The sequence below is a fragment of the Carcharhinus amblyrhynchos genome, chromosome 1 (assembly GCF_965287045.1).
Source record: "Carcharhinus amblyrhynchos chromosome 1, sCarAmb.v2.hapA, whole genome shotgun sequence".
In the NCBI taxonomy this organism is placed as follows: Eukaryota; Metazoa; Chordata; class Chondrichthyes; order Carcharhiniformes; family Carcharhinidae; genus Carcharhinus; species Carcharhinus amblyrhynchos.
In genome coordinates this window covers 165616625-165639969 of record NC_137324.1, presented here as the reverse complement: position 1 = coordinate 165639969, position 23345 = coordinate 165616625, and the positions used below count along the sequence as shown (strand labels likewise).

At 40.0% G+C, this 23345-nt stretch overlaps 1 protein-coding gene across 1 annotated transcript in view; it reads right to left on the bottom strand.

The window, feature by feature from the left end:
• Positions 1–814: 814 nt before the first annotated feature.
• The window catches only part of rnf170 (ring finger protein 170), a 42467-nt gene continuing 19936 nt past the window's right edge, over positions 815–23345 (bottom strand). The window contains exons 5-7 of the mRNA XM_080195023.1: positions 21309–21382; positions 7394–7504; positions 815–2784 (exon numbers count right to left, since the gene is read on the bottom strand). Of these exons, the coding sequence (XP_080051149.1) occupies positions 2515–2784; positions 7394–7504; positions 21309–21382 (455 nt within the window). The 3' untranslated portion in view covers positions 815–2514. The remainder of the gene's footprint in view (positions 2785–7393; positions 7505–21308; positions 21383–23345) is intronic.

The following is a 23345-nucleotide window of genomic DNA, read 5'->3' as shown; positions in this document are numbered from 1 at the left end:
TTCACTTTACACAGAAATCTCCTACAACAAAATTTCCCTGGGAGGTATGGTGGCACAGTGGTTAGCACAGATGCATAATTAGCAGACACCCAGGTTTCATTCCAGCCTTGGTTAACTGTGTGGGTATTTGCACATTTTCTTGTCTGCGTGAGTCTCCTCTCAGTCCATAGGTGTGCAGGTTAGGGGGATTGGCTATGCTAAATTGCCCCTTAAGTACTAAAGATGTGTAGGCTAGGTGGATTATCCATGGTAAATGTGGGGTTAGGGTGGTGGTGGTGCAGAGGAATGGACCTGAGTAAAATGCTATTTCAGAAAGTCAGTGCAGACCCAATAGGCTGAATGGTCTCCTTCTACACTGTAGGGACTGCATGGCTCTCACTTGCCACAACTTGAGCCAAAAGTCGGCACTAATGTTTCTTCCCCCAATTTATACAGCCCTTCTGTTGAAATTCCAGTGGAACACTGGGATAATCATCAGGGTAGCTTACTCCTGTAATTTCTCACAATCATTGATGGAGACCCATCATGGAAAGCAAGATAATTCTCTAAAGAAAGCATTACCCCAGCACTCTGAGGTTTAAGAAAGTCATTTCCACTATCAGCACGTGTCTTTTGGTCATTCAAAAGTGTATCATGAACTGAATTGAAAATTAACTATAATACAGATAAAATCATCTCTTATTTTGGGCTCTTCCAACTTGATGCAGTAAGAATGGAGACCTATTTCTGCATTCTTTTGCCTAATTTTGAAATAATGCATATTGCATTAAATGTGCTAAAATCTTTTTTTTCATCTAATTTTCTTTTACACAAGCTTGAAAAATCAAAGCCATACCTTATGGCACAGCTATTTTATATATTCTTTATTCAAACTTAAGTGTTTAATGCTTTGCCATTGGATAGTTGAGCAAAAGACAACTGCAAGAGAAAAGCAAAAGTTAGATAAACAGTTCAAGCAGAAGGGAGTGTGGGGTAATGTCATTAATTTTTGACTAATTCATCTCCAAGTTAGCATCTAAACGAGTATCTAAATATGAGTAAGTGAAAGACTGTTTTATCATAAAATGCATCACAAGAGAGTGGAATACTCATCTGATACCAAGATAACATGCTCTTTCAAGCAGTCATTGATAGCAATGAGTGGGAACACTCAGTTCCCTCCTTACTCAGAATTAGTAAACAATTGCATCTTACAGTAGTGAGTATTCTCTCTATTGCAAAACATCCAATTTGGTAATGGGTTTCAATGATATTGACTGAAACAGGCCACCAGTCACTACATCACTGCCAATATTTTTAAACCATGTTTCAGAGAGGAGAAGCTTACGGATTTTCCTTGACACTGACCACTATATCCCAAACTAAATTGGGAACAGCATAGAGGTTGGAGCCTATCCTATGCACTCAAAAGATATAGGTGTTCCAATATCATATGGCATTCCTCCTATCCAAACATCATCACTTCAAACATACTATATTATCTTTAAAACACAAGTCTTGGCAACTTTCAGTTCATGAAGGTGCTGCCCAGAGAAATGAATAGTGAAGTATCGTTCATTCATGTATTTATGCCTGCACAGGCCAACAGTTAGTCTATTGAACTGTTGCACTCTCCTTGCTGAAGGTACTCACTCCCAAAAGGGCTGTTAGGTCATGAGTTCCAGTTTGGGCTAACGAGAGAAGGAAAGGTGATACATTTCCAAGTCAGGATGCAGTGCAACTGAGAAAGTGGCACTTAATGCTCTTGCCGGTAGTAGAAAATAAAGAAACCTTGGTAACTTGCTGCAATGTATCTTCTATCCACGTTATGCAAGTAGGGGAAAGAATGGATGCTGATCAAGCAGCATTACAAACAAGGCATTCAGAACATTTTAATAAAAAGTAATAATTTGTTCACATTTTGTCACATGCCAAGAATGCAAAATCTTTCCAATATCAAACAAAAGAATTTGCATAGAAAATATGCAGGTAAAAAAACCCATTGCATTCTATTTACAATAAGTCCGTTCCTTTAATATTTAAGTTCCTAACTACACATACAATAGACATTTCAATTTTCCTCTATAATAGTATACAAAGTACAAATTTATAGGGGAAACCTAACTCAGAAGCATACAGTCAAGCCTCATGATTTATACCATTGTTGCAGTTTTAAATTTAAACAAACAGCTTATGTTTTAAAAATCCTGTATTTGACTACCCCAAATGGAAATCTCAAATTACCACATTCAACTCAATGAAACTTGTCCAGTCTGCAGTAATTCAAAATTTAACTGAATTTGATGAAGTTCTCCAATACCGGGAGCTTGGCATTTCCTCTCTCATTTCACTGACTTGCAAGGTTGGCAAACCAATGCCGTAATTACAAATTTAAAAATTGCATATTTATTTAATTTGAAGTCCATGGTTTGCAAAAGCTTGTAACCTGCTCAGAGATAACAATATGCCTTCCAGGAAATATGTGCACATTTAACTTAATTGCAATCAGGTTTCTCTTGTTTCAGAAATTTTAGTTCACCTGTTCAATCTTTGTGTCACTGCCTCTCGATACATAATAGAAATATAAATGAGGAGTAGAAAAATAACGAATAGGTCGTCCAGAAATCCCAGAATTCCAAAGAAAGCTTCAGGAATAAAGTCCAGCGGTGATGCTAAATAGAATAAGGCACCAGCCAAACAGAGGAAAATTCGTATTCGAAACATCCAGAAAAGGCCACCGATAGAAAAGAGTTCTGTGAAGGCATGACGCAGAAGTGTGGGTAGATCCAATATACGATCTATAAACTGCAACAGAAATGATATTATTACACGTTAAAAATGCCTACCTGTACCACGTGGGACTGATAATTCAATATTTTATACAAGACAAAAAATAAAAATGAAATTATGCCACCATTATAAATGCATGATACAATGAGTTCATTTAAAAGACTAAATATCAATACCCAATTTTCTTCTGGATGACAAATGAACAAACCAGATAATCTATTTGAATAAAGATTTTTTTCACCTATTTGGCTTAGAATGGTTTATACTTAATCTATATATTTGATTAAAGTTGCATTCAGATCACCAAAGATTCATTTCTCATAGTTGAAGCATGTTTTTCTGACTTGATAGCCTTGGAGTTGTGGAATTGAAAATACTTATGAATCAGCTATATTAAAGTGAAATGGGTTAGCCTATAAAGCAGCTATTTGATAATCAAAAATATCTACTGAGCTGGAAATCTAGCAAAAATAGGTTGTGGATGCAGACCTTCCTGTAAAATATTACCTAATCAGACTGCATACAATGGAAAAGAGACCTTAAATTCCAGGGAATTATTCTGTTTAATCTTTTCCAGTCAGATGCACTAGCAGGGGGCATTAACTAATCAGATAATGCAGTCATTAGGGCTTACCCATTGGAGACAAATTCAAAATGGCAGCATTGATTAGCAGCTTGGCAAGCCTGCCTTTTATAACAAACTGAGACAATGGTCAGAGGTCAAGCTTGACTTCACTTTCAAATTCAGGTTTAAGTTTGGAATAGTTTGAGAGAGACCAAGGGTTCTTTCTAAAGTTGGTACCGATCGGTTTAGGCGGTGCTGCCTTGTAAAATGAGGCAGGCCTCCATTAAAAGAGTAAACAGCGCATTAACAAGAGGGATAGGATATAGCTAATGGTGATATGAAAACTGCATTTTGTTCATTTATGTCTTAAATGCAAAATAAATCAATGAGTTTACAATTGGCCTGGACTGCTTTAGCTTGTTTTTTGAAACACAGGAAAAGGGCAAAAGAAAAAAATAAATACAATAGTATTTATCACTCGTGAATAAGTACTAGGGAAACTAATGGGGCTGAAGACTGCTAAGTCCCCTGAGACCTGATGGTTTACAGCCTAGGATATTAAAGGAAGTAACTACAAACATGGTGAATGTACTGGTAGTAATCTTCCAAAAATATTAAATTCTGGAAAAGTCCCAGAGGATTGAAAAACTCCCGATGTAACACCCCTATTCGAAAAGGGGGAGTGTCAAAAAAAAGTAAATATAGGCCAGTTAGCTTAACATCTATCATTGTCAAAATATCAAGAGTCCATTATGAAGGATATAATAGCAGAGAGTTTAGAAATACATATTATAATCAAGCAGAATCAGCATGGCTTCATCAAGGGGAAATCATGCCTGATTATTGGAATTCTTTGAGGTGATAACAAACAGGATAGATAAAGGAGAACCAGTCGATGTAATATACTTGGATTTCCAAGCAAGGTTGATAAAGATACCACACAAAAAGCTACGGAATAAAATAAAAGCCCATTTATTGTGGGTAGTATATTAACATAAATAGAGGATTGCCTAACTGATAGGAGAAACAAAGCTGGGATAAGAGGCGCACTTTCAGGACGGCAACCTGTAACTAGTGGAGTCCCACAGGAATCAATGCTGGGGCCACAATTGTACCATTGTTTATAATATATATTCATGATTCAGAAAAGGGAAGAGAATGCATTATTGCCAAGTTTATGACACAAAAATAGGTGGGAAGGCAAGTGATGAGGATTTCACAAATTCTACACAGAGACATGAGTGAGGGGACAATATAATTGGAATATAATTTAGGAAATGAGAAGTTATGCACTTTGGTAGGAAGAATAAAGGAGCTGAACATTATTTAAATGGAGAAACACTGTAGAAATCTGCAGGAGACGGATTTGGGGGTTCTCATGCATAATTCACAATAAGCTAGCGTGCAAGTTCAGCAGGTAATAGGGATAGCAAATAGAAGGCTGGCCTTTATTTCAAAGGGAATGGAATATAAACTAGGGAAGTCTGGAATACTGTGAGAAGTTTTGGTCCTTGTAATAATTACGAACCTCTACAAACACTTGGCAGGAGAAAGTAATTAATTAATGTATTCAGAAAGAACTATTGACAAAAGGAGGACAACTAAAGGCCTCCAGACCCCACCTCCCAAGGGTCAACTCCTGATCTTCATCAGCTGCCCTTCAACTGCCGCAATGCGTGCTTGGACTCGCGCTCCACCTCTGCAGAATGGGAGTTTGGGCTCGCATTCAATTGCTGCTCTGTGCTCTTGGCTGTGCGCTCCACTGCCGCTCTGCATTCCCAAACTCATGCTATACTGCCACGTATCAAGCTCTGCTGTGCTACCATGGTCCCCTTAGATATACTGGCATTGGGATGTAGTCCAGTAAAGGTACACTAGGTTGATCCCAATAATGGAGATATTTTCTTACAAGAAGAGGTTTGAGTCAGTTGGGCCTGTATTCTGAGTTTAAAAGAATGAGGGCGACCTTATTGAGACATAAATTCTCAGGGGTATCGATAGGGTAGATGTTGAGATGTTGTTTCCCCTTGTGGGAGAGTCTAGTACCAGAGGGTATAATCTCGAGAATAAGGAGTCACCCGTTTAAGACACAGATGCAGAAGAATTTTTTCTGAGGGTAGTGAATCCGCACAATTCTTTACCACAATGGAATGCAGTATTGAATGTTAAGTATATTCAAAGCTGAGACAGACAGATTTTTAATCAGTAAGGGAATCAAGGGTTATGGGGATAAGGCAGGAAAGTGGAGTTGAGGATCACATCAGATCAGTCATGATCTCACTGAATGGCAGAGCAGATTCAATAGGCCGAGTGGCCTACTTTTGCTCCTATGTCTCATGGTCTTGTGCAAGATCCTAGAATCTGAAACAAGGCATCTTATTGTTATTAGTTCCAAAACTAAGCTTCAGCTTAAATAAATAAATCAGGCAATAAATGTATATTCCCAGTTATAGCAAATTTAAGGAAAGTTTAGTGGAATGACTGATGATACTGAGCCTAAGAAAATATCCAGTGCAGATTCAGAAATTTTAGAATTGCTTCAGTGAACTGAACAAATGAAATTCGAAAATCAGCAGCTCAATTGCAAAACACTTCTCTCTGGAACACAGCGATTCTCCCTTTAACAAAATCTTTGCCTGTTGCAGAGCTACTTCTCCCATTTCAGTTTAGCAGCATGCACCATGACTAGATGTGACCTGACTCCCAACTCTGCTCTGTCCAGTCTCCCCAAGTTTCATGTTTTCAGCAGTCATTACAGATCAAATCTTGGAGACCAAGAGGCAGGAAGGCGAGAGGCAAATGGACTGTGCATGGTCACTGGACTCAATTAAAATTATTATTAATGAGTAGGGGAAAAAATGGATTTTTGGATTTTATCCTGTTTAGACAAAATTAAGCAGTGAACTACATGCACAATCCTGATTTTTATAGGGAGCAAGAAACAGCCAGACAGAATCCAATTCAAATTTTGGATAAGAGAAGTTCACCACTGGGGCCTGTAATTATGTAAGTGGCCAATTTTCACAACAAGTCTTTTAAACTCAACTCATAATTGTAACAGCAGATTACATAAAGAGGATAATAAAGAAGCTGAGGCAAAGAGAGGCAGGAACATAAATATTGAAGTAACAATGTAAGTATTGAATGAGAAATTGCCACAAATTTGTATAGAAACGATAAACTCCATTGGAGTTGATGAATAAACAGATTCAAACTGACAAGAAAAGGTACTAACTTTCCCAGAAAGGAAGCCTAAGTTAAAGATTTTTATACCCTTCAGTGCCAGTTATTGAATCCTGCAGCATAGCTTTGATATGTTGAAAAACAAAAACACTATAGTCAATAAGAAATTACAGAGTATGAGGATTTGTTTGGATAGACCTTGCAGAAGATCCCAGTTGTAGTGCATAATTAACATCTGAAAGGGAAGCAACAGAATGAGTTTGATCATGAGAGAGAATTTGGTCTGAGAATGAATTAGGTAGTTCAATAGGAGTTGGGTGGGAGGTTAATCAACTAGTGCACAATTAATATGGCAGTAGTTTCATGAATGGCTGCCTTCTCCACCTTGCCCCATACCCGAGTGTGGTGATTCTCAGGTTAAATCACCATCAGTCAGCTCTCTCCCTCAAAAGGGGAGAGTGGCCTATGGTTATCTGGGACTATGGCGACTTTACCTTTAGTATGGCAGTATGGGCAACACTTGTAGAACATACCTGAGCAAAATTCTGGAAGCTCAGAATGTTTCAGACACCCAGAAATGAAAGAAGCAGCTTTTCAGGACTCAGAATAACATGCAATAACTGTAGACAGTTATGGGGAGGAAGGATTTCTTGAAAGCACATTCCAGAAGATGGTTACCTCTTGAAATCTGGATTGAATTTAGGTGCGGCGAGATGCACATCAATTCAGATTTAACTACTCCCCATAGAAAATGTTGAATATGGGGCTACAGAGCTACTGAAATACAAGTACTTTAATCAAACATTTTTTTAGTAATCACTGTTAACTTTTAGAATTAACTAGAAATTTAAAGTCATAAAATTCTTGTATACTCACAGATCTGGGCTGACCAGAAAATCTCCTGTTATAATTATTTATATTTTGAATAACCTGCATGGATTCTTCCTGCTCATCATTCACTGGGAATAGTGGGAATAACAATGTAACCTATCAACAAGACAATTAAAATCATAAATTACTGTACATTGTCAAATCATACATGGCAATTAATCTACTAATTCACTTGCTATTAAAATTATTTTAATTGACAGGCTCAACTCACCTCAGCTTTATGTAATTTCATAGAATGATTTTAATTTCTAAAGCCATTATGCTGTTCACAATTATGTTGATTATCTGGATAGAATTGGAGAAGAGGTTTAAATGGTGAATCTCTAATTCAAGATCACACAGAATGTGACAGATCGCGAGTGATGTTGCCATTGTATCCTCATATGTTGGGGGCCAATTTGACAAAGTATAGGTTTTCTCAGGGCCCACTTAATTGATTGACTAATGTATAGTGGTGCTATCAGAGATGCCAAAAATGCTCTGGATCCATGTGGATATTCAGAAGCTTCCAAGTTCATGAGAGTACTATTGCTGCTGACAATCTTGTTAATGGAACAAGCCATAATACTGTCCTATTCCTGCCTGCTTTGGTACAACCCTGTAAGGACCGGGTCCACTGATGTGCTGCACTATAGTGGTTCACATAAAAGACATCAGCTCAAAAATTGTGCAGCACAGCACCTGTTTCTCAGGTGCTACATGGCCTAAGTCTCAAAATGAGAACACATCAAGCACATGCATTTCTCTTGGATGTAGACAGAACACACAGATGTAAGAGAATCATAGTTGAGATACATCATAGGAACATAGGAAATAGGAGCAGAGTGGGTCATTTGGCTCCTCAAACCTGCTCAGCCATTCAACTAGATCATGGCAGATCTCCCTCAACATAATCTTCCCACACAATCCCATATCCCCTGATATCTTTAATGATTGTTTGTCAACCCATAAAGACACAGCATCCCAGAGCTCCATTCAGGACTATTTTACATAATCTTGCTGAGGATAGCATGAAGTCAAGTCACAGAACAGTTAACGAGGGCAGTGCTCGCAAGTCTTTTCAATACCAGTCTCATAAGCACTGTGAATTGTATCTGTGCTTTCACAGTGAAAAATGTTAGTGGGATATGTTAATATTTCCTGGTCTTCAAACCTGTTTCAAGGGTAAATGATTACTATATAAACCAAACAAATGACACAGCCATAGTTTGTGTGAATGAGACGAAGCGAATAATACAAATATTGAGTAATAGTAGACTTAAATTGAACAGTGTAGAGATAAACTGTGAATATCAGATATAAATTGTGAAAGCAGAATTGATACAACTGTTCACTGAAATTATATATAACCTGTGAATATTACATAGAAACTGTTTAAATGAGTCAGAAACTGTACAAAATTAAACTGCAAATGAAGAAAATCTGAAATAAAAACTGAAAATGTAATAAAAAGAGATGGCTATTCATCTGAAAAGAGAAAGGAGACAGGTTATGACATTTCAAGTGATTCTTCTCCTTCAACTGTGTGAAGATATAGATTTTATGACAATGATAATGAATCTGTTTACTCTACTGTTGACTGCTATCTTCCAGGCTATAAACAGATAAATAGAGCTCAATATCTGTGGGTTAATATGTAAAATGAGGGCTTCTCTTATCTAGAAGTGGCACTTTCAAAGGGTCTTCCATTTGTGTTTTCTCAAAAACTTTAATCATGCATGCACACTTGAGTGTTGGGTGGTTTGTCGCTCTAATACATGTGCAGAAATGCTGTCACAGCTGCTTGATTCATTGATTCCACAGCTGCATGGATTTCAAGTGTCTCAACCGCCAACTGAATCAAAAATTTGTATGCAATAGTTGCAGGGTGCCTTGTTTCAGGTTCTGCAGGACATAAATGATACCAATGTCCACCCCATCACTGATCAGGGGACATTCAGACCCAGAACCTAGCACTAGTGGCATGAATTATCTACCTCACAATAATAGCCTGGGACCTTTTTTTTAAAATTACAGTCTCCTCAGATGCCTCTCAAGTTGGTGGCAAGATACAAAACCAAGCTACTGACAAGTCCAGTGATAACTCAGCCCAAAGAGCTCTCTGGGACTCAGAAGCCCTGACACCAATGCCTCTTCAATTCTAAGAAACATGTAACATAGGCAGCTCTGATCCTCAGGAAGTACTTCAGTGCAAAACCAGAACAAATTTAAGAGCAGCACCTATTGTTGTCCAAAATAATATCACTTGCTGACGCAAAGTCCACTACATTGAGATATGGCCATTCTTCGGTTTATGCATTTGTGTGGTGGAGGTGACAGGAGATGCAGTTTCTTCTATATGTCTTTAACAACTGTTGCATTTTTAAGCATTACACAAGGGGATAATCTCAAGGAACCAAGATGGTGTCCTTTAGTGTAAGGCTTATTTCGCATGCCTCAATTATTTGCTTTCCCTCTTGCACCTATTCTACTCCCATCGTAAGGGAATGGGAATAGCCATACAGAACCCCATATTCAGGGCTCGGTCTTGTTTCAGGATTTTTGATTTTTTTTGTTAAAAAAAGCTTTGTGACAATGTTTTGAAACAAGGTGAAGCCATACAGATTTAAAATAATCAGAGGATCCAAATATTGAAATTATAACTTAAACCTCAATAAGCCAGTTTGTGGACAGCCATGGTTCACAGGCTGCTCCATAGGTGAGACAGGAAGGGACAATTGTCTCATCTCGGCCTCTTTAAATCAGACTTGCCTGACTTATTTTGAAAGTAGCACAGTCCGGATTCTGTTAGGAATAGCAAACAACAACTTGCATTTACATTGTGCCTTGAGTGCCCAGAAAATATCCAAGACCCGAATCAGGCAGATTTCCTCTCCTGAAGGACAGGCCAATTTTTACAAAAATCTGACAATTTCATGATCACTTTTTACAGATACTGTACCAGCTGTGTGTTTCTATTTTTAAAAGGCTGACTTAAAATTCTTAAAGTGTCACAGTAGGTTTTGATTTCATGTGACCAGGTCTAATACCCCAGTAGCATAGCCAATATGCTATCATCTCTTCAGACTATCATACATGCTGCAGCCACAAGGAGCTTACGGTGGAGGGGGTGGATATTAAATTCAGTAATAATGGTGCCCTTTTCTCCTGTAGACCACTGTATCTAATCTGACAAAAGGTGAATATTCCATTAGACTTCTGATTTAAAGAAAGAACAAGCATTTAGTGTCATCCAAAGTGCTTCACCGCCAAACAAGTACTTTTAATGTGTGGTCACTTTACACACTGCAAGATCTCACAAAACAATATATGATCTGATAATCAGTTAGTGTTGGAGCATAACATTTAGCCACGGCAACAGAACTCCTTGAACTTACCAATACAAAAGCTCCACTTCTTTAAAAGAGTGCCAAATAATCTCTTGCATAAAGGTACAGAAAAATGTGAACCTGACTTTTTAAATCTATTCATTCATGGGATGTAGGTGCTGCTGGCTAGGTCAGCATTTATGGTCCATCCCCAGTTGCCCTTGGGAAAGGGGTCGTGAACTGCCTTCTTGAGCTGCTGCTATCCACGTGGTGTAGATACACCATTGTGCTGTTCCACAATATAGAATTCCACAAGAAACAGCAATATAGATCCAAGTCAGGATGGTGCATGGATTGGAGGGGAAAACTTGCAGGTGGTGATGTTCCCATGCATCTGCTGCCCTTTTCCTTTGAGGTGATGAGAGGTTATGAATTTGGAAGGTGTTATTGAAGAAGACTTGGTGAGTTGCTACACTGCATCCTGATGGTGCACAGTGCTGTGTGTTAGTGGTGAAGAAAGTAGATGTTGAAGTTGGCGGGATTGGGTGCCAATCAAGTGATCCTGAATAGTGTTGAGGTTCTTGAATGTTGTTGGAGTTACAATCATCCAGGCGAGTGGAGAATATTCAATCACATTCCTGATCTGTGCCTTGTTGATGGTGAACAGGCTAGGGTAATCAGGTGGCAAGTTACTTTCTGCAGAATTCTCAGTTTCTAACCTTCTCTTGTATTGATATAGCTGGTCCAGTTCAGTTTCAAGTCAATGGTAACCCCCACAATAATAATGGGGGGAATTTGGTGATGGTAATGCCATTGAATGTCAAGGAAAGATGATTAAATTCTCTCCTGTAGGAAATGTTCATTTGATGTCTTAGACAAATCTTATCTCAAACTGTATCATTCCCTGAACATCTGAAAATGTGGCTTGAAACAATGATCAGTTTTGGTTGGACTAATGCTTGAATCCTGAACATAGACATCTTTGAGGGGTCAGAAAGTGAGCCACCTTGTCAGAGTGACCAGTTTTTGTACTGGTGGCATGGTTTAGGAAGGTTATGTTACAGACATGATCAACATGAATCCTAGGATGTTGATGGTGGTACTATTGAAAGCTAGGACGAGGTGGCTGAGCTTTTCTTGGTGATGGTCATTACCTGATATTTATGCAGTAAAAGTGTAACTGCCATTTACTAACCGAAGCCTTCAGTGGAAACTTTACACAATTAGCTTCCAGATGAGCAGCAAACATCAACAAAATGAAACGTGAGGGAAAAGATACTTTGCCTAAACTTCCAGCATGCAACTATTTAGTGTGCAGATTTTAGGGCACAGCTAGCCAGTTTTACAAAGATTGCAAATTGATGATGATGTTTGAATGGAGAGATATCAGGAGAGCAAGAACTTTTCTGGGTAATAAATCTCATTATATCTTGTCCCTGGCTTATTTTTTAGACTCTTAATTTGTCCTTTAATATAATTCATAATACTATGTTCAATAGTATAATTAATATTCAATGTATCAATCCTCTTTGGACATGGGTGCGCAAGTTTGCTCAAAGGTTGCATAAAGTTTGTCTTATAGTCAGAAAGTAAAACAGCCTTGTTTTTAATTCAAGACCTATTGCAGCCACATATGACACAATACTCCATCACACAGGTGAATCATGTGTTTTGAAATATAGCTAATAAAGTCAAACTCCCAAGTAAAAGTAGTGTTTATGGAATTGTAGTAAGTTCAACATAAGAGGAAGCCCCTCAACCCACTATACCTGTGCAAGTGCAATGAGTTTATTTGGAATCACAAGCTTTTGGAGTGCTGCTTCTTCCTCAGGTGAGGAAGGAACAGCGCTCACCTGAGAAAGCAGTAGTGCTCTGAAAGCTCATGATTCCAAACAAACCTGTTGGACTTTAACCTGGTGTTGTGACACTTCTTACAATGCCCACCCCAGACCAATACTGGCATCTCCACATCAAATGCAATGAACTATCTTTTCTCCATACCACTTAAGTATACTTAGTCACTTTGCAAGAAGCAGTCCATATTGTAACACACGTGTGTGAATTACTTTTTCTAATACTAATCCTAAGTGACAATGACCCACAGAAATGCATACTGACTGAATTGACTTAAATTTCTGGTTCAATTTTCTTGATGGCTTTTGTTGGGCAACTACTGTTGTCTGTGTTTGAAGCTGCAGTTGACTGCTGTCCATGTTGCTGTTGAATAATTCCAGTGTTAATTTGCTGGGCGCAGAATGAAAGCCCACCATGAGCTCTGAGGCCTCCCTTTGCAGCTTTGGTTGGCTGACAGCAAAAAACTAAGCAGCTGATTTGGTTTGGACAGGGTTTTGGGTGCCTTTTCAAAATATGTTTTAAAAATAAGCACAAATGTGATTGTGTAGGAATTATTTCATTCTTTTTGTTCCATAGTGGCATTGCCTGCCTCTAATTTCTTTGGAAAAAGAGAAGTCACTTTAATTTGAGGTGTCCTACCCATCCATGTTGAAATATGCAATCTCCATTCTTCAGTCATCTCTTGATTTAGTGCGGGGAGAACACAACAAAATTGTAGGGCAATTAACGGATGTCCTTTTGCAGGAGTTACTTTCATTGCTTAATAATCATTTTCATCGCTTTTGACCTTGAATACATCAGTTTATACTCACCACAATAAAAACAATTAAAGATATGGGACTATTCTGGCTGACAACAATTCGGTACTAATAAAGTGCTGTATGTCAGAGTTGCAGTCTTTTGGATGAGAAAGACCTCACCTGTGTGGCAGTACAACATCTTCTCCGAAGCCTTCAACGTTCATCGATGAGGACAAACATCCTGCCAAGGCCATCCCCAAATACCCACTTCTTGCCTTCAAACAATTGCACCACCTCAAACAAACCACTGTCCGCAGCAAATTACCCAGCCTTCAGGAGAACAGTGGCCACAACACCACATAACCCTGCCACAGCAACCTCGACAAGATGTGCCGGATCAACGACACAGATGCTATCATGATAACACCATCATTCAGATACACGTTACATACTCTAGCAACTTGGCTAACATCGTCTACCTGAATCGCTGCAGGAAAGGGTGTCCTGAGGCATGGTACATTGCTACATCAACAGATGAATGAACACTGCTCGATAATCACCAGGCAGGAATGTTCTCTTCCTGTTGGGGAAACTTCAGCTGGCAGGGGCATTCAGCCTCTGATCTTCGGGTAAACGTTCTCCAATGTAACCTTCACGACGCACAAGAACACAGAATTGCTGAGCAGAAACCGGTTCCACACACGAGGACAGCCTCAACCAGGATCTTGGGTTCATGTCGCACTTTGTGTACCCCCCACGACTTGCCTGGGATGCAAAATCTCACTAACTGTCCTGGCTGGAGACAATACACATCTCTTTAACCTGTACTTAATCCTCTCTCCACTCACCTTGTCTATACTTTTAAGACTTGATTACCTGTAAAGACTCGCATTCCAACCATTATCTTGTAAATTGAGTTTGTGTCTATATACGCCTTGTTTGTGAACACAACTCCCACTTACCTGATGAAGGGGCAGCACTCCGAAAGCTCGTGGCTTGTGCTACCAAAAAAACCCGTTGGACTTTAACCTGGTGTTGAGAGACTTCTTACTTTACTTACCTCAGTCCAACGCCAGCATCTTCACGTCATGCCTCTCAGCAGCAGGGACCCAGGTTCAATTCCAGCCTTGTGGGATTGTCTGTGTGGAGTGTGCATGTATTTCCTCCAGGTGTTTTGGTTTTTCTCCCACAGTCCAAAGATGTCCAGGTTAGGTTGCTTTACCATGCTAAATTAACCCTAGTGTCAGGGGGATTAGCAGGGTAAATACAGCGATAGGGCCTGGGTGGGACTGTCGTCAGTGCAGGCTCATTGGGCTAAATGGCCTCCTTCTGCACGGTAAAATTTATGCCCTCTTAGGTTGATGTAAAAGAACTCACAGCACCACTTGTAATAGCACTGGAGGAGTTTTCCCTGGTGCCCTGGCCAATATTTGGATCTAAGTCATCAGTACCAAAGGAGATTATCTGGGCATGATCATATTTCTGTTTGTGGGAAGCTTCCTCTGCACAGGTGGTCTGCTGGGTTTCCTACATTACAACAGAAACTACAATTCAAAAGCACTTCATTGGCTGTGAAGTGCTTTGGGACATCCTGAAGTCATGAAAGATGCTAAATAAAAGCAAGTGTTTTATTTTGAAAAAAATCAAATTTGGTTGAATTGACAAATAGTACCAACTCACTCACTTTGGCAGTATTTTGTTTCTCTTTCACCAAGTGTATTTCCAGCTCATGAGTTTAAAAGCGGAAAATTTATTTTACATTTCAGCAGATGGAGCAAGGTGGAAACTTGGCACTTAGAAATAAACTGGCAGTGATGAGAAAACTGAGTAGATTATGCCTTTGGCATTTGCAACAAATCAATTTTCCTTTCTAGCAAGTTAGATGTTCTTTCCTGAAAATTACTAGTAAATATAGAGCAAGGTTTCTCCTTTAGGTTTCCACTCCTTTATTACGACACTGTTCTCAGTTTAACCCTTGTAGCACCGTGGAAAAATATATACATATGGGAGCCATTAAAAGAGAGAGGGTAACACTAATGGGTAATCCAATTTGGTCTCTTTCTCATGGTAAGATAGGTAAAAAGTATGAAATACTGATCTGATCACATCTGAGTCAACCTTCAACGTCTGGAATTTCAACTGGCTGAAGAAAACAGCCCTTAAAGCTATTTTTCAGGTGACTAAAATCCATTGTGTGCAAAAAGAAGCTTGGTTTTACTTTCAAAAAGAATCATGCGAGAAAAACTAAAGATTTCCAAATAATTTTTGAAGAGGAAGGAAATTGAAAAGGATTGTAAATTAAGTTTTCATGAAAGTAATGTAACGAGGCAGGTAGAATTAGGGACCTTGTGGTGAAGGATCCTCTTGGGGAGAGTGATCATTGTACGGAGGAGTTTCTGGTGCAGATGGAGGAGGAGAAAGTGGGTTCCCGGACACGCGTCCTTTGTTTGAACAGAGGGGAATACGGAAGGATGAGAGAAGAATTGGCAAATGTTGACTGGGGGAGCGCGTTGGAAGGTAGGTCTGCTGAGGAGCAGTGGAGGATCTTTAAGGAGAACTTTCTTGGTGCTCAGCAGAAATTTATTCCGATGGTTAAAAAGGACCATTGGAGGAGATGTAATAAGCCGTGGATAACGAAGGAGGTGAAGGAAAGTGTTAAGTTAAAAGCAGAGGCGGTTAGAGTAGCTAAGAGTAGTGGGCGAGAAGATGATTGGGAGAGGTTTAAAAGTCAACAAAGATTGACAAAGAAGTTGATAAAGAAGGGTAGAAGAAACTATGAAGCTGGGATGGCACTTAATATAAAAAAGGATAGCAAGAGTTTTTATAAATATATAAAAAGGAAGAGGCTGGCTAGGGTGAACGTTGGACCCTTAGAGGATGAGAGGGGGGACTTAGTGGTAGGGGATGGGGAAATGGCTGAGGCCTTGAATAACTTTTTTTGTTTCAGTCTTCACGGAGGAGGACGTGAATAATTTGCCAGGTATTAGCGATGGAAAGATGGTAGGACAGGAGGGTCTCAATGACATTATTGTTAACAGAGAGGCGGTGCTCGACAGGCTGGAGGGACTGATTGTGGACAAGTCCCCAGGACCGGATGGAATGCATCCAAGGGTTCTGAAAGAAATGGCGGAGGTGATAGTGGGTGCCTTGGTGGTTATTTTCCAAACGTCGCTGGATTCCGGGGAAGTGCCGGAAGATTGGAAAACGGCTAATGTTACGCCGTTGTTTAAGAAGGGTGGCAGGCAAAAGGCAGGGAATTATAGGCCGGTTAGTTTAACGTCTGTTGTAGGTAAAATGTTAGAATCCGTCATCAAGGAGGAAATAGCGAGGCATCTTGAGGGGAATTGCTTGATAGAGCAGACGCAGCACGGTTTCGTTAAAGGGAAGTCGTGTCTGACAAATTTACTGGAGTTCTATGAGGATGTGTCTAGGGCGGTGGATAGAGGAGAGCCGGTGGATGTGGTCTTTCTTGATTTTTAGAAGGCGTTTGACAAGGTACCTCACAAGAGGTTATTGCAGAAGGTCAGGGGGCATGGAGTTGGGGGTAGGGTGTTAGCGTGGATAGAGGACTGGTTGTCAAATAGGAGGCAGAGAGTGGGGGTCAACGGGTGCTATTCGGATTGGCGGATGGTGACTAGTGGAGTGCCCCAGGGGTCGGTGCTGGGGCCTCAGCTATTTACCATTTATATAGATGATCTGGAGGAGGGAACCGAGTGTAGGGTGTCGAAATTTGCTGATGACACCAAGATTGGTGGAAAGGCAAATCGTGCGGAGGGTGGGGAGAGTCTACAGAAGGATCTAGATAGGCTGGGCGAATGGGCCAGGAAATGGCAAATGGAATTTAATGTTGGCAAGTGCGAGGTGGTCCACTTTGGTAGGAATAATGGTAGGAAGGATTATTACTTACGTGGAGAAAAACTGCAGCAGGCGACAGTGCAGAGGGACCTCGGAGTCCTTGTGCATGAGTCGCAAAAACCCAGCTTGCAGGTGGTCAGGAAGGCGAATGGGATGCTGGCCTTCATAGCGAGGGGGATTGAATATAAAAGTAGGGAGGTCTTGCTGCGGCTGTATAGGGCATTGGTGAGGCCGCAGCTGGAGTACTGTGTGCAGTTTTGGGCGCTGTACTTACGCAAGGATATTTTGGCCTTGGAAGGAGTGCAGAGGAGGTTTACTAGGCTGATGCCGGAGTTGAGGGGGTTGAGCTATGAGGAGAGGCTGAATAGATTAGGCTTGTACTCGTTAGAGTTTAGAAGAATGAGGGGAGATCTCATTGAGACGTATAAGATGATGAATGGGATGGATAGGATAGAGGTGGAGAGACTCTTCCCGCTCAGAAAGGATAGCAGGACTAGGGGGCACAGCCTCAAGATAAAGGGGGGGCGGTTTAGAACGGAGTTGAGGAGGAACTTCTTCACTCAAAGGGTGGTGAATCTCTGGAATTCTCTGCCCGTTGAAGTGGTGGAGGCTACCTCGCTAAATATTTTTAAGACGCGGGTTGATGGGTTTTTGATAAGAGAGGGGATTGAGGGTTATGGGGAGAGGACGGGAATGTGGAACTGAGCCACGGCAGATCAGCCATGATCTTGTTGAATGGCGGGGCAGGCTCGAAGGGCTAGTTAGCCTACTCCTATTTCTTATGTTCTTATTATGTTCTTATGTGGTCTTTCTTGATTTTCAGAAGGCGTTTGACAAGGTACCTCACAAGAGGTTATTGCAGAAGGTAAGGGGGCATGGAGTTGGGGGTAGGGTGTTAGCGTGGATAGAGGATTGGCTGTCAAATAGGAGGCAGAGTGTGGAGGTCAATGGGTGCTATTCGGATTGGTGGTTGGTGACTAGTGGAGTGCCCCAGGGGTCGGTGCTGGGGCCTCAGCTATTTACCATTTATATAGATGATCTGGAGGAGGGAACCGAGTGTAGGGTGTCGAAATTTGCTGATGACACCAAGATTGGTGGAACGGCAAATTGTGCGGAGGGTGTGGAGAGTCTACAGAAGGATCTAGATAGGCTGGGCGAATGGGCCAGGAACTGGCAAATGGAATTTAATGTTGGCAAGTGCGAGGTGGTCCACTTTGGTAGGAATAATGGTAGGAAGGATTATTACTTACGTGGAGAAAAACTGGAGCAGGCGACGGTGCAGAGGGACCTCGGGGTCCTTGTGCATGAGTCGCAAAAACCCAGCCTGCAGGTGGTCAGGAAGGCTAATGGAATGCTGGCCTTCATAGTGAGGGGGATTGAATATAAAAGTAGGGAGGTCTTGCTGCAGCTGCATAGGGCACTGGTGAGGCCGCAGCTGGAGTACTGTGTGCAGTTTTGGTCGCCGCACTTACGCAAGGATATTTTGGCCTTGGAGGGAGTGCAGAGGAGGTTTACTAGGCTGATGCCGGAGTTGAGGGGATTGAACTAGGAGGAGAGGCTGAATAAACTAGGCTTATACTCGTTAGAGTTTAGAAGAATGAGGGGAGATCTCATTGAGACATATGAGATGATGAATGAGATGGATAGGATAGAGGTGGAGAGACTCTTCCCACTCAGAAAGGACAGTAGGACTAGGGGGCACAGCCTCAAGATAAAGCGGGGGGGGGGGGGGGGGGGTTTAGAACGGAGTTGAGGAGGAACTTCTTCACTCAAAGGGTGGTGAATCTCTGGAATTCTCTGCCCGTTGAAGTGGTGGAGGCTGCCTCACTAAATATTTTTAAGACGCGGGTTGATGGGTTTTTGATAAGCGAGGGGATTAAGGGTTATGGGGAGAGGGCGGGAAAGTGGAACTGAGCCACGACAGATCAGCCATGATCTTATTGAATGGCGGGGCAGGCTCGAAGGGCTAGATAGCCTACTCCTGCCCCTATTTCTTATGTTCTAAAACTAGTCAGTTGGTAGTACAGAACTTGAGTATTGCTGCAAAAAGACATTTTGTCCAAGTTTTTCATCTTGCACCTATCAGGATAATCACAAAAGAAAATACAACTTCAAACTGTAGGAGAATAGAGTGCTGATTGGTTGGTAAATGGACTAATTGATAAAGGTGTGCTATGGAAAATGGACTGTTAATGGTGACTGACAGTTAATTGCCAAGCATTGTTTGAAAATTTAAATGAGATAGCTTGGCTCCAATTGGTCAAGCCATTGCCCTGATGAATGAACCATTGTGTCTGTTTCAGCTATGTAAAATAAGTGAGAGCTCTCACTTATTTTACATAGCTGAAACAGACACAATGCATGTACTTATTCTGTTTGCACTGTGTATTAATGCATGTGCTTCCAGTACACACAAATGCACTACCTGTGGGTCTGACCAACAATCTTAAATTGGTTATCAGCGTAATTTTTAGCACCAGAATTATTTAGCAAATGTTGTCCAATTACAGTATCACATGTAAACTGGGACACTTGAGTTTTGCAAACATGAGCTGGTTGGGTATGTTCTGTACCTTGCCGGTTAAAAACAGTGGAAGGGACATCTACTTGATGCGGTCTGCCAGTCTTTGGGAGCCTATACACCTAGCATCACGCTGGTACTGAAATTTATATATCACAGTATTCATTTCAGAGATAGGCAGAAAGTGTTTTTGGCTTGATGTTTGCAACCTGTCAGTGGTGAACACCATTTGTATTGCTACTGCATAGCAGTGTGAAACAGCTAGCTTCATGTGTTCCTCAGTTACTCAGAAAAATTAATAAAAATTAGAAAACGAAAATAGAGAACAAGAGACAGAGGGAAATAGGGACAAAAGTGTATTCAGAATTAAAAATAGTTACAATTTATTTAGAAACAATAGATCGTCTTTGGTATTGCTTACACGTAATGTGGGAGATGGGGTGGGAAATAAAGTAGTAAGGTTGGTGAATTAGTGTATATAGTGAATAAGGAATGCATATCAGTGGACCATCAAATGCAACAAAGTTGGGAAATGGGTAAATTAGGAGCTCAAGATATGAAGACCAAGCTGGAGTAGAGGCAGTGGCATAAGGTTCAATTGATTCGCAACTGGAAGAACACAGACCAAAAACAGAGGCATTTTTGTGGCTGATTCTTGAATAGAAGAGGATCAGTTCTACATAAAAATAGCATATTTGGACTATTACTGTTTATTATAAGCAGAAATCCCTTTTGTATCAGCTAAATATTACAAATCTTCAAATAGTTACTTTCTTTTCCTGTTGCAATTCTTTTAGTTGGGTAATGGAATTTTAGGTTTCATCTCTAGTTTATAGAATACAAAAACCAAGAGATACTGTTGAGCCTATATTAACTTTTAACAGCACCTCAGATAGAGAAGCCTGTTCTATATTGGGCATGACACCTTGGCTACCATTCATGTTTTCAATGTTATGATTCTCAACACTTCAGTCACAGCTGCAATTTACAAATTTAACCTCTTAAATCCAAGTACTGCATACTCGGCTGTACCTGCCATCTAGACCAACTACATTAAATCTAGTACAATTTTAGTCTCCTCAATCAAACCCTGCCATTACTTCAGGATTACTTTGGAATCCTCAGGGTAATCCTCTGAGGCCATGTACAAAGAGCTTATAGGTTTATTTGTCTCTCAATTCATCAATGCAAATGCTTTAGATCATTAAGTCACTCTGCAATTTCCCTCCCATCTCAGCCACTGGCCCCTCCAAGCTTAATCACTTCGAGATCCTCTTCCTGCTCTTTATACCACCTCACCACCTGCCTGTTAAACGAATTACCTTCCCTGACTATTTTATGTGTAATATTGATAATGACTCCTATTGTCAGGATTGGTACAACAAGTAAATAAAATGCCTATTGTGGATGAAGCACTCTGCCAATCCTTTATTAAATATATCGATTACATAAATTGACACCATTTAACAAAACCACTGCTTTAATGAAATTATTTAATCAAACTAAAACCTTCCCTTGCTGAAAATGTAGAAAATATTTTGGTAATATTTCTATTTCTAGCATGTAAAACCATTTGTAATCAATTTTGTATCCTGAATTATAATTTAATGGCTTTGTCTTACCATTTGTCTGCAAATGGGACAATTAACTGCTCCCAACCAAGTGCCATATGTCCAATATGCAACAATACAGGTACCTAAGGGGAACAAAAAAAAAAGGTGTTTCATAAGACTATTTCTACTATTTTTTTTAACTTCCATGGTAGCCAAAAATTAAATCTTCCTTATTGGTAATGTGTTTGTCTTCCCCACCAGCAAATTCACAGCTACGTGTTATTAACTTGGATGCTGGCCTTTGGTTGTGGGGGGGAGGGGAGGGAGGTGGCCTGGCAGCCGGTGGGGGGCGGTAAATCATACAAGAAGAAAAAAATCAAACTTGCATTGCTTCGCCTTTCACATCCTCAGGTCATCCCAAAGCATTTTACATCCATTAATCACTATTGACTTTAATATGCATGCAAGTGGTTTATCTGCATCCTGCACCTTCATTTGCTCCTTACAGAATCTGGTATCAGACTGCATATACAATAGCATACTTGCTCTCTTCACATTTCAAAATTAACATTTAGTTTTACTTTCAACAGAAAGTAATCCAATCGGCTTGGAAATTGGAAGGTAGATGTATTTATAACTGTTACTTATGATTAAAAATATAACTGTTCTTCAAAATAGTTGTCTAAATTTTTTTGATGCAATTCTATTAGAATACTACTGTACAAAAAACAGTCACCAATACGTTAAGCACAAGAATGCAACAGTTATTGTGCTGATGTTTCTTGTATCTTTTCCATGCACAAGGATCAGAGGGAATTGCAACAGCTGTTTTCAGCTGATAAAAGATCAATGAGGATGTGATTTCAAATGGCTAAAGGGCAGAATCTCACAAAAGTACAATTAAAATTTTTTGAAACATTAAATATTTTGGTTTCTCTACTGTTTTTCCCCCCATTTAGCCAAGTGGCCTATTCTCACAGTTTTGTGATGCTTCTGCAATTGGATACAAAATCTTTAATATTTTTAAACAGAAGATTAATCATAGAATAAGTTATTAATTTTAAAGTTACTATGTTGTCAGTACTGATGGTGTCAAATTGAACACTCTTCCTGAAAGTTCCAAATTAAGCAGGAGATTAGGATAGCTGAACACGTTAACCTCGATGCTGATTTTCTACATCTTGGCAATAAGGATCGAATTAAACAGGTTATACACAATCTATGAGGAAGGGTTAGCTAGGAGTTTTTAACAGTTATCAATTTCTCGCTTTGCTAATGTAGGTCCAGTCATAAACTAACTGAAGACAACTAAGCAGTTGAATCCCATTCCCTAAATTAAAGGAATACATATTCAAGAATATAACAAAGTTAGTGCATTGGCACTAACTCTTCCAAATTTATCAAGTTCATAGCTAGATTTGTTGATCGTCAAATTTTATATTCAGCAGGATGAAACAGATGTTTAAATGCGAGACACTAAAATCTTTGAGACTGGCCTTGTTTCACTCATCATTTGCTGCACTGGCTAACTTCCATATCTTCCAAGCCAAATGTTTTTGTACCACTTGCAGAGAAAGCAATTAACACTGTGTTGCACAGTCAAGTGGTGGACATGGTATAGTGGACAATTCCAGACTAATCAACACAATGCAACTTATAAATGCTTCAAATGCCTTTTTGAAAGTACTGCTAAGCTGCTTCATTATTTATATCAGTACTATTTTTAAGTCCCAAATCAGAACCATCATCTTTAATACCTTAAGACAACAACGACTTACACTCATATAGTTCCCTTAGTATAGAAAATGTTCTAAGGCATTTTATTCAAGGGCAAAGAAAGGAAAATGGCTAAAAGAATATGGATCCATGGGAGTGAGTGAGATAAGGCAACTGAAAGCCTGACAGAAGATGTTGATTCTGAGAAGGGTCAGAAAAGGAAAAGGGTTTAAGCAAAAAGTCCCACATTGAAGTATAAAATAGCTATTAATTTTAGGGGAACGAAAGGGTTCCAGAATCTGAGGACCAAAGGATGCAAGAGAAGATAGAAGAGTGGAAAAGGTTGCAGAGGGATGGTGGGGTGAGGTTATAAGTGAGAACACAAGGATT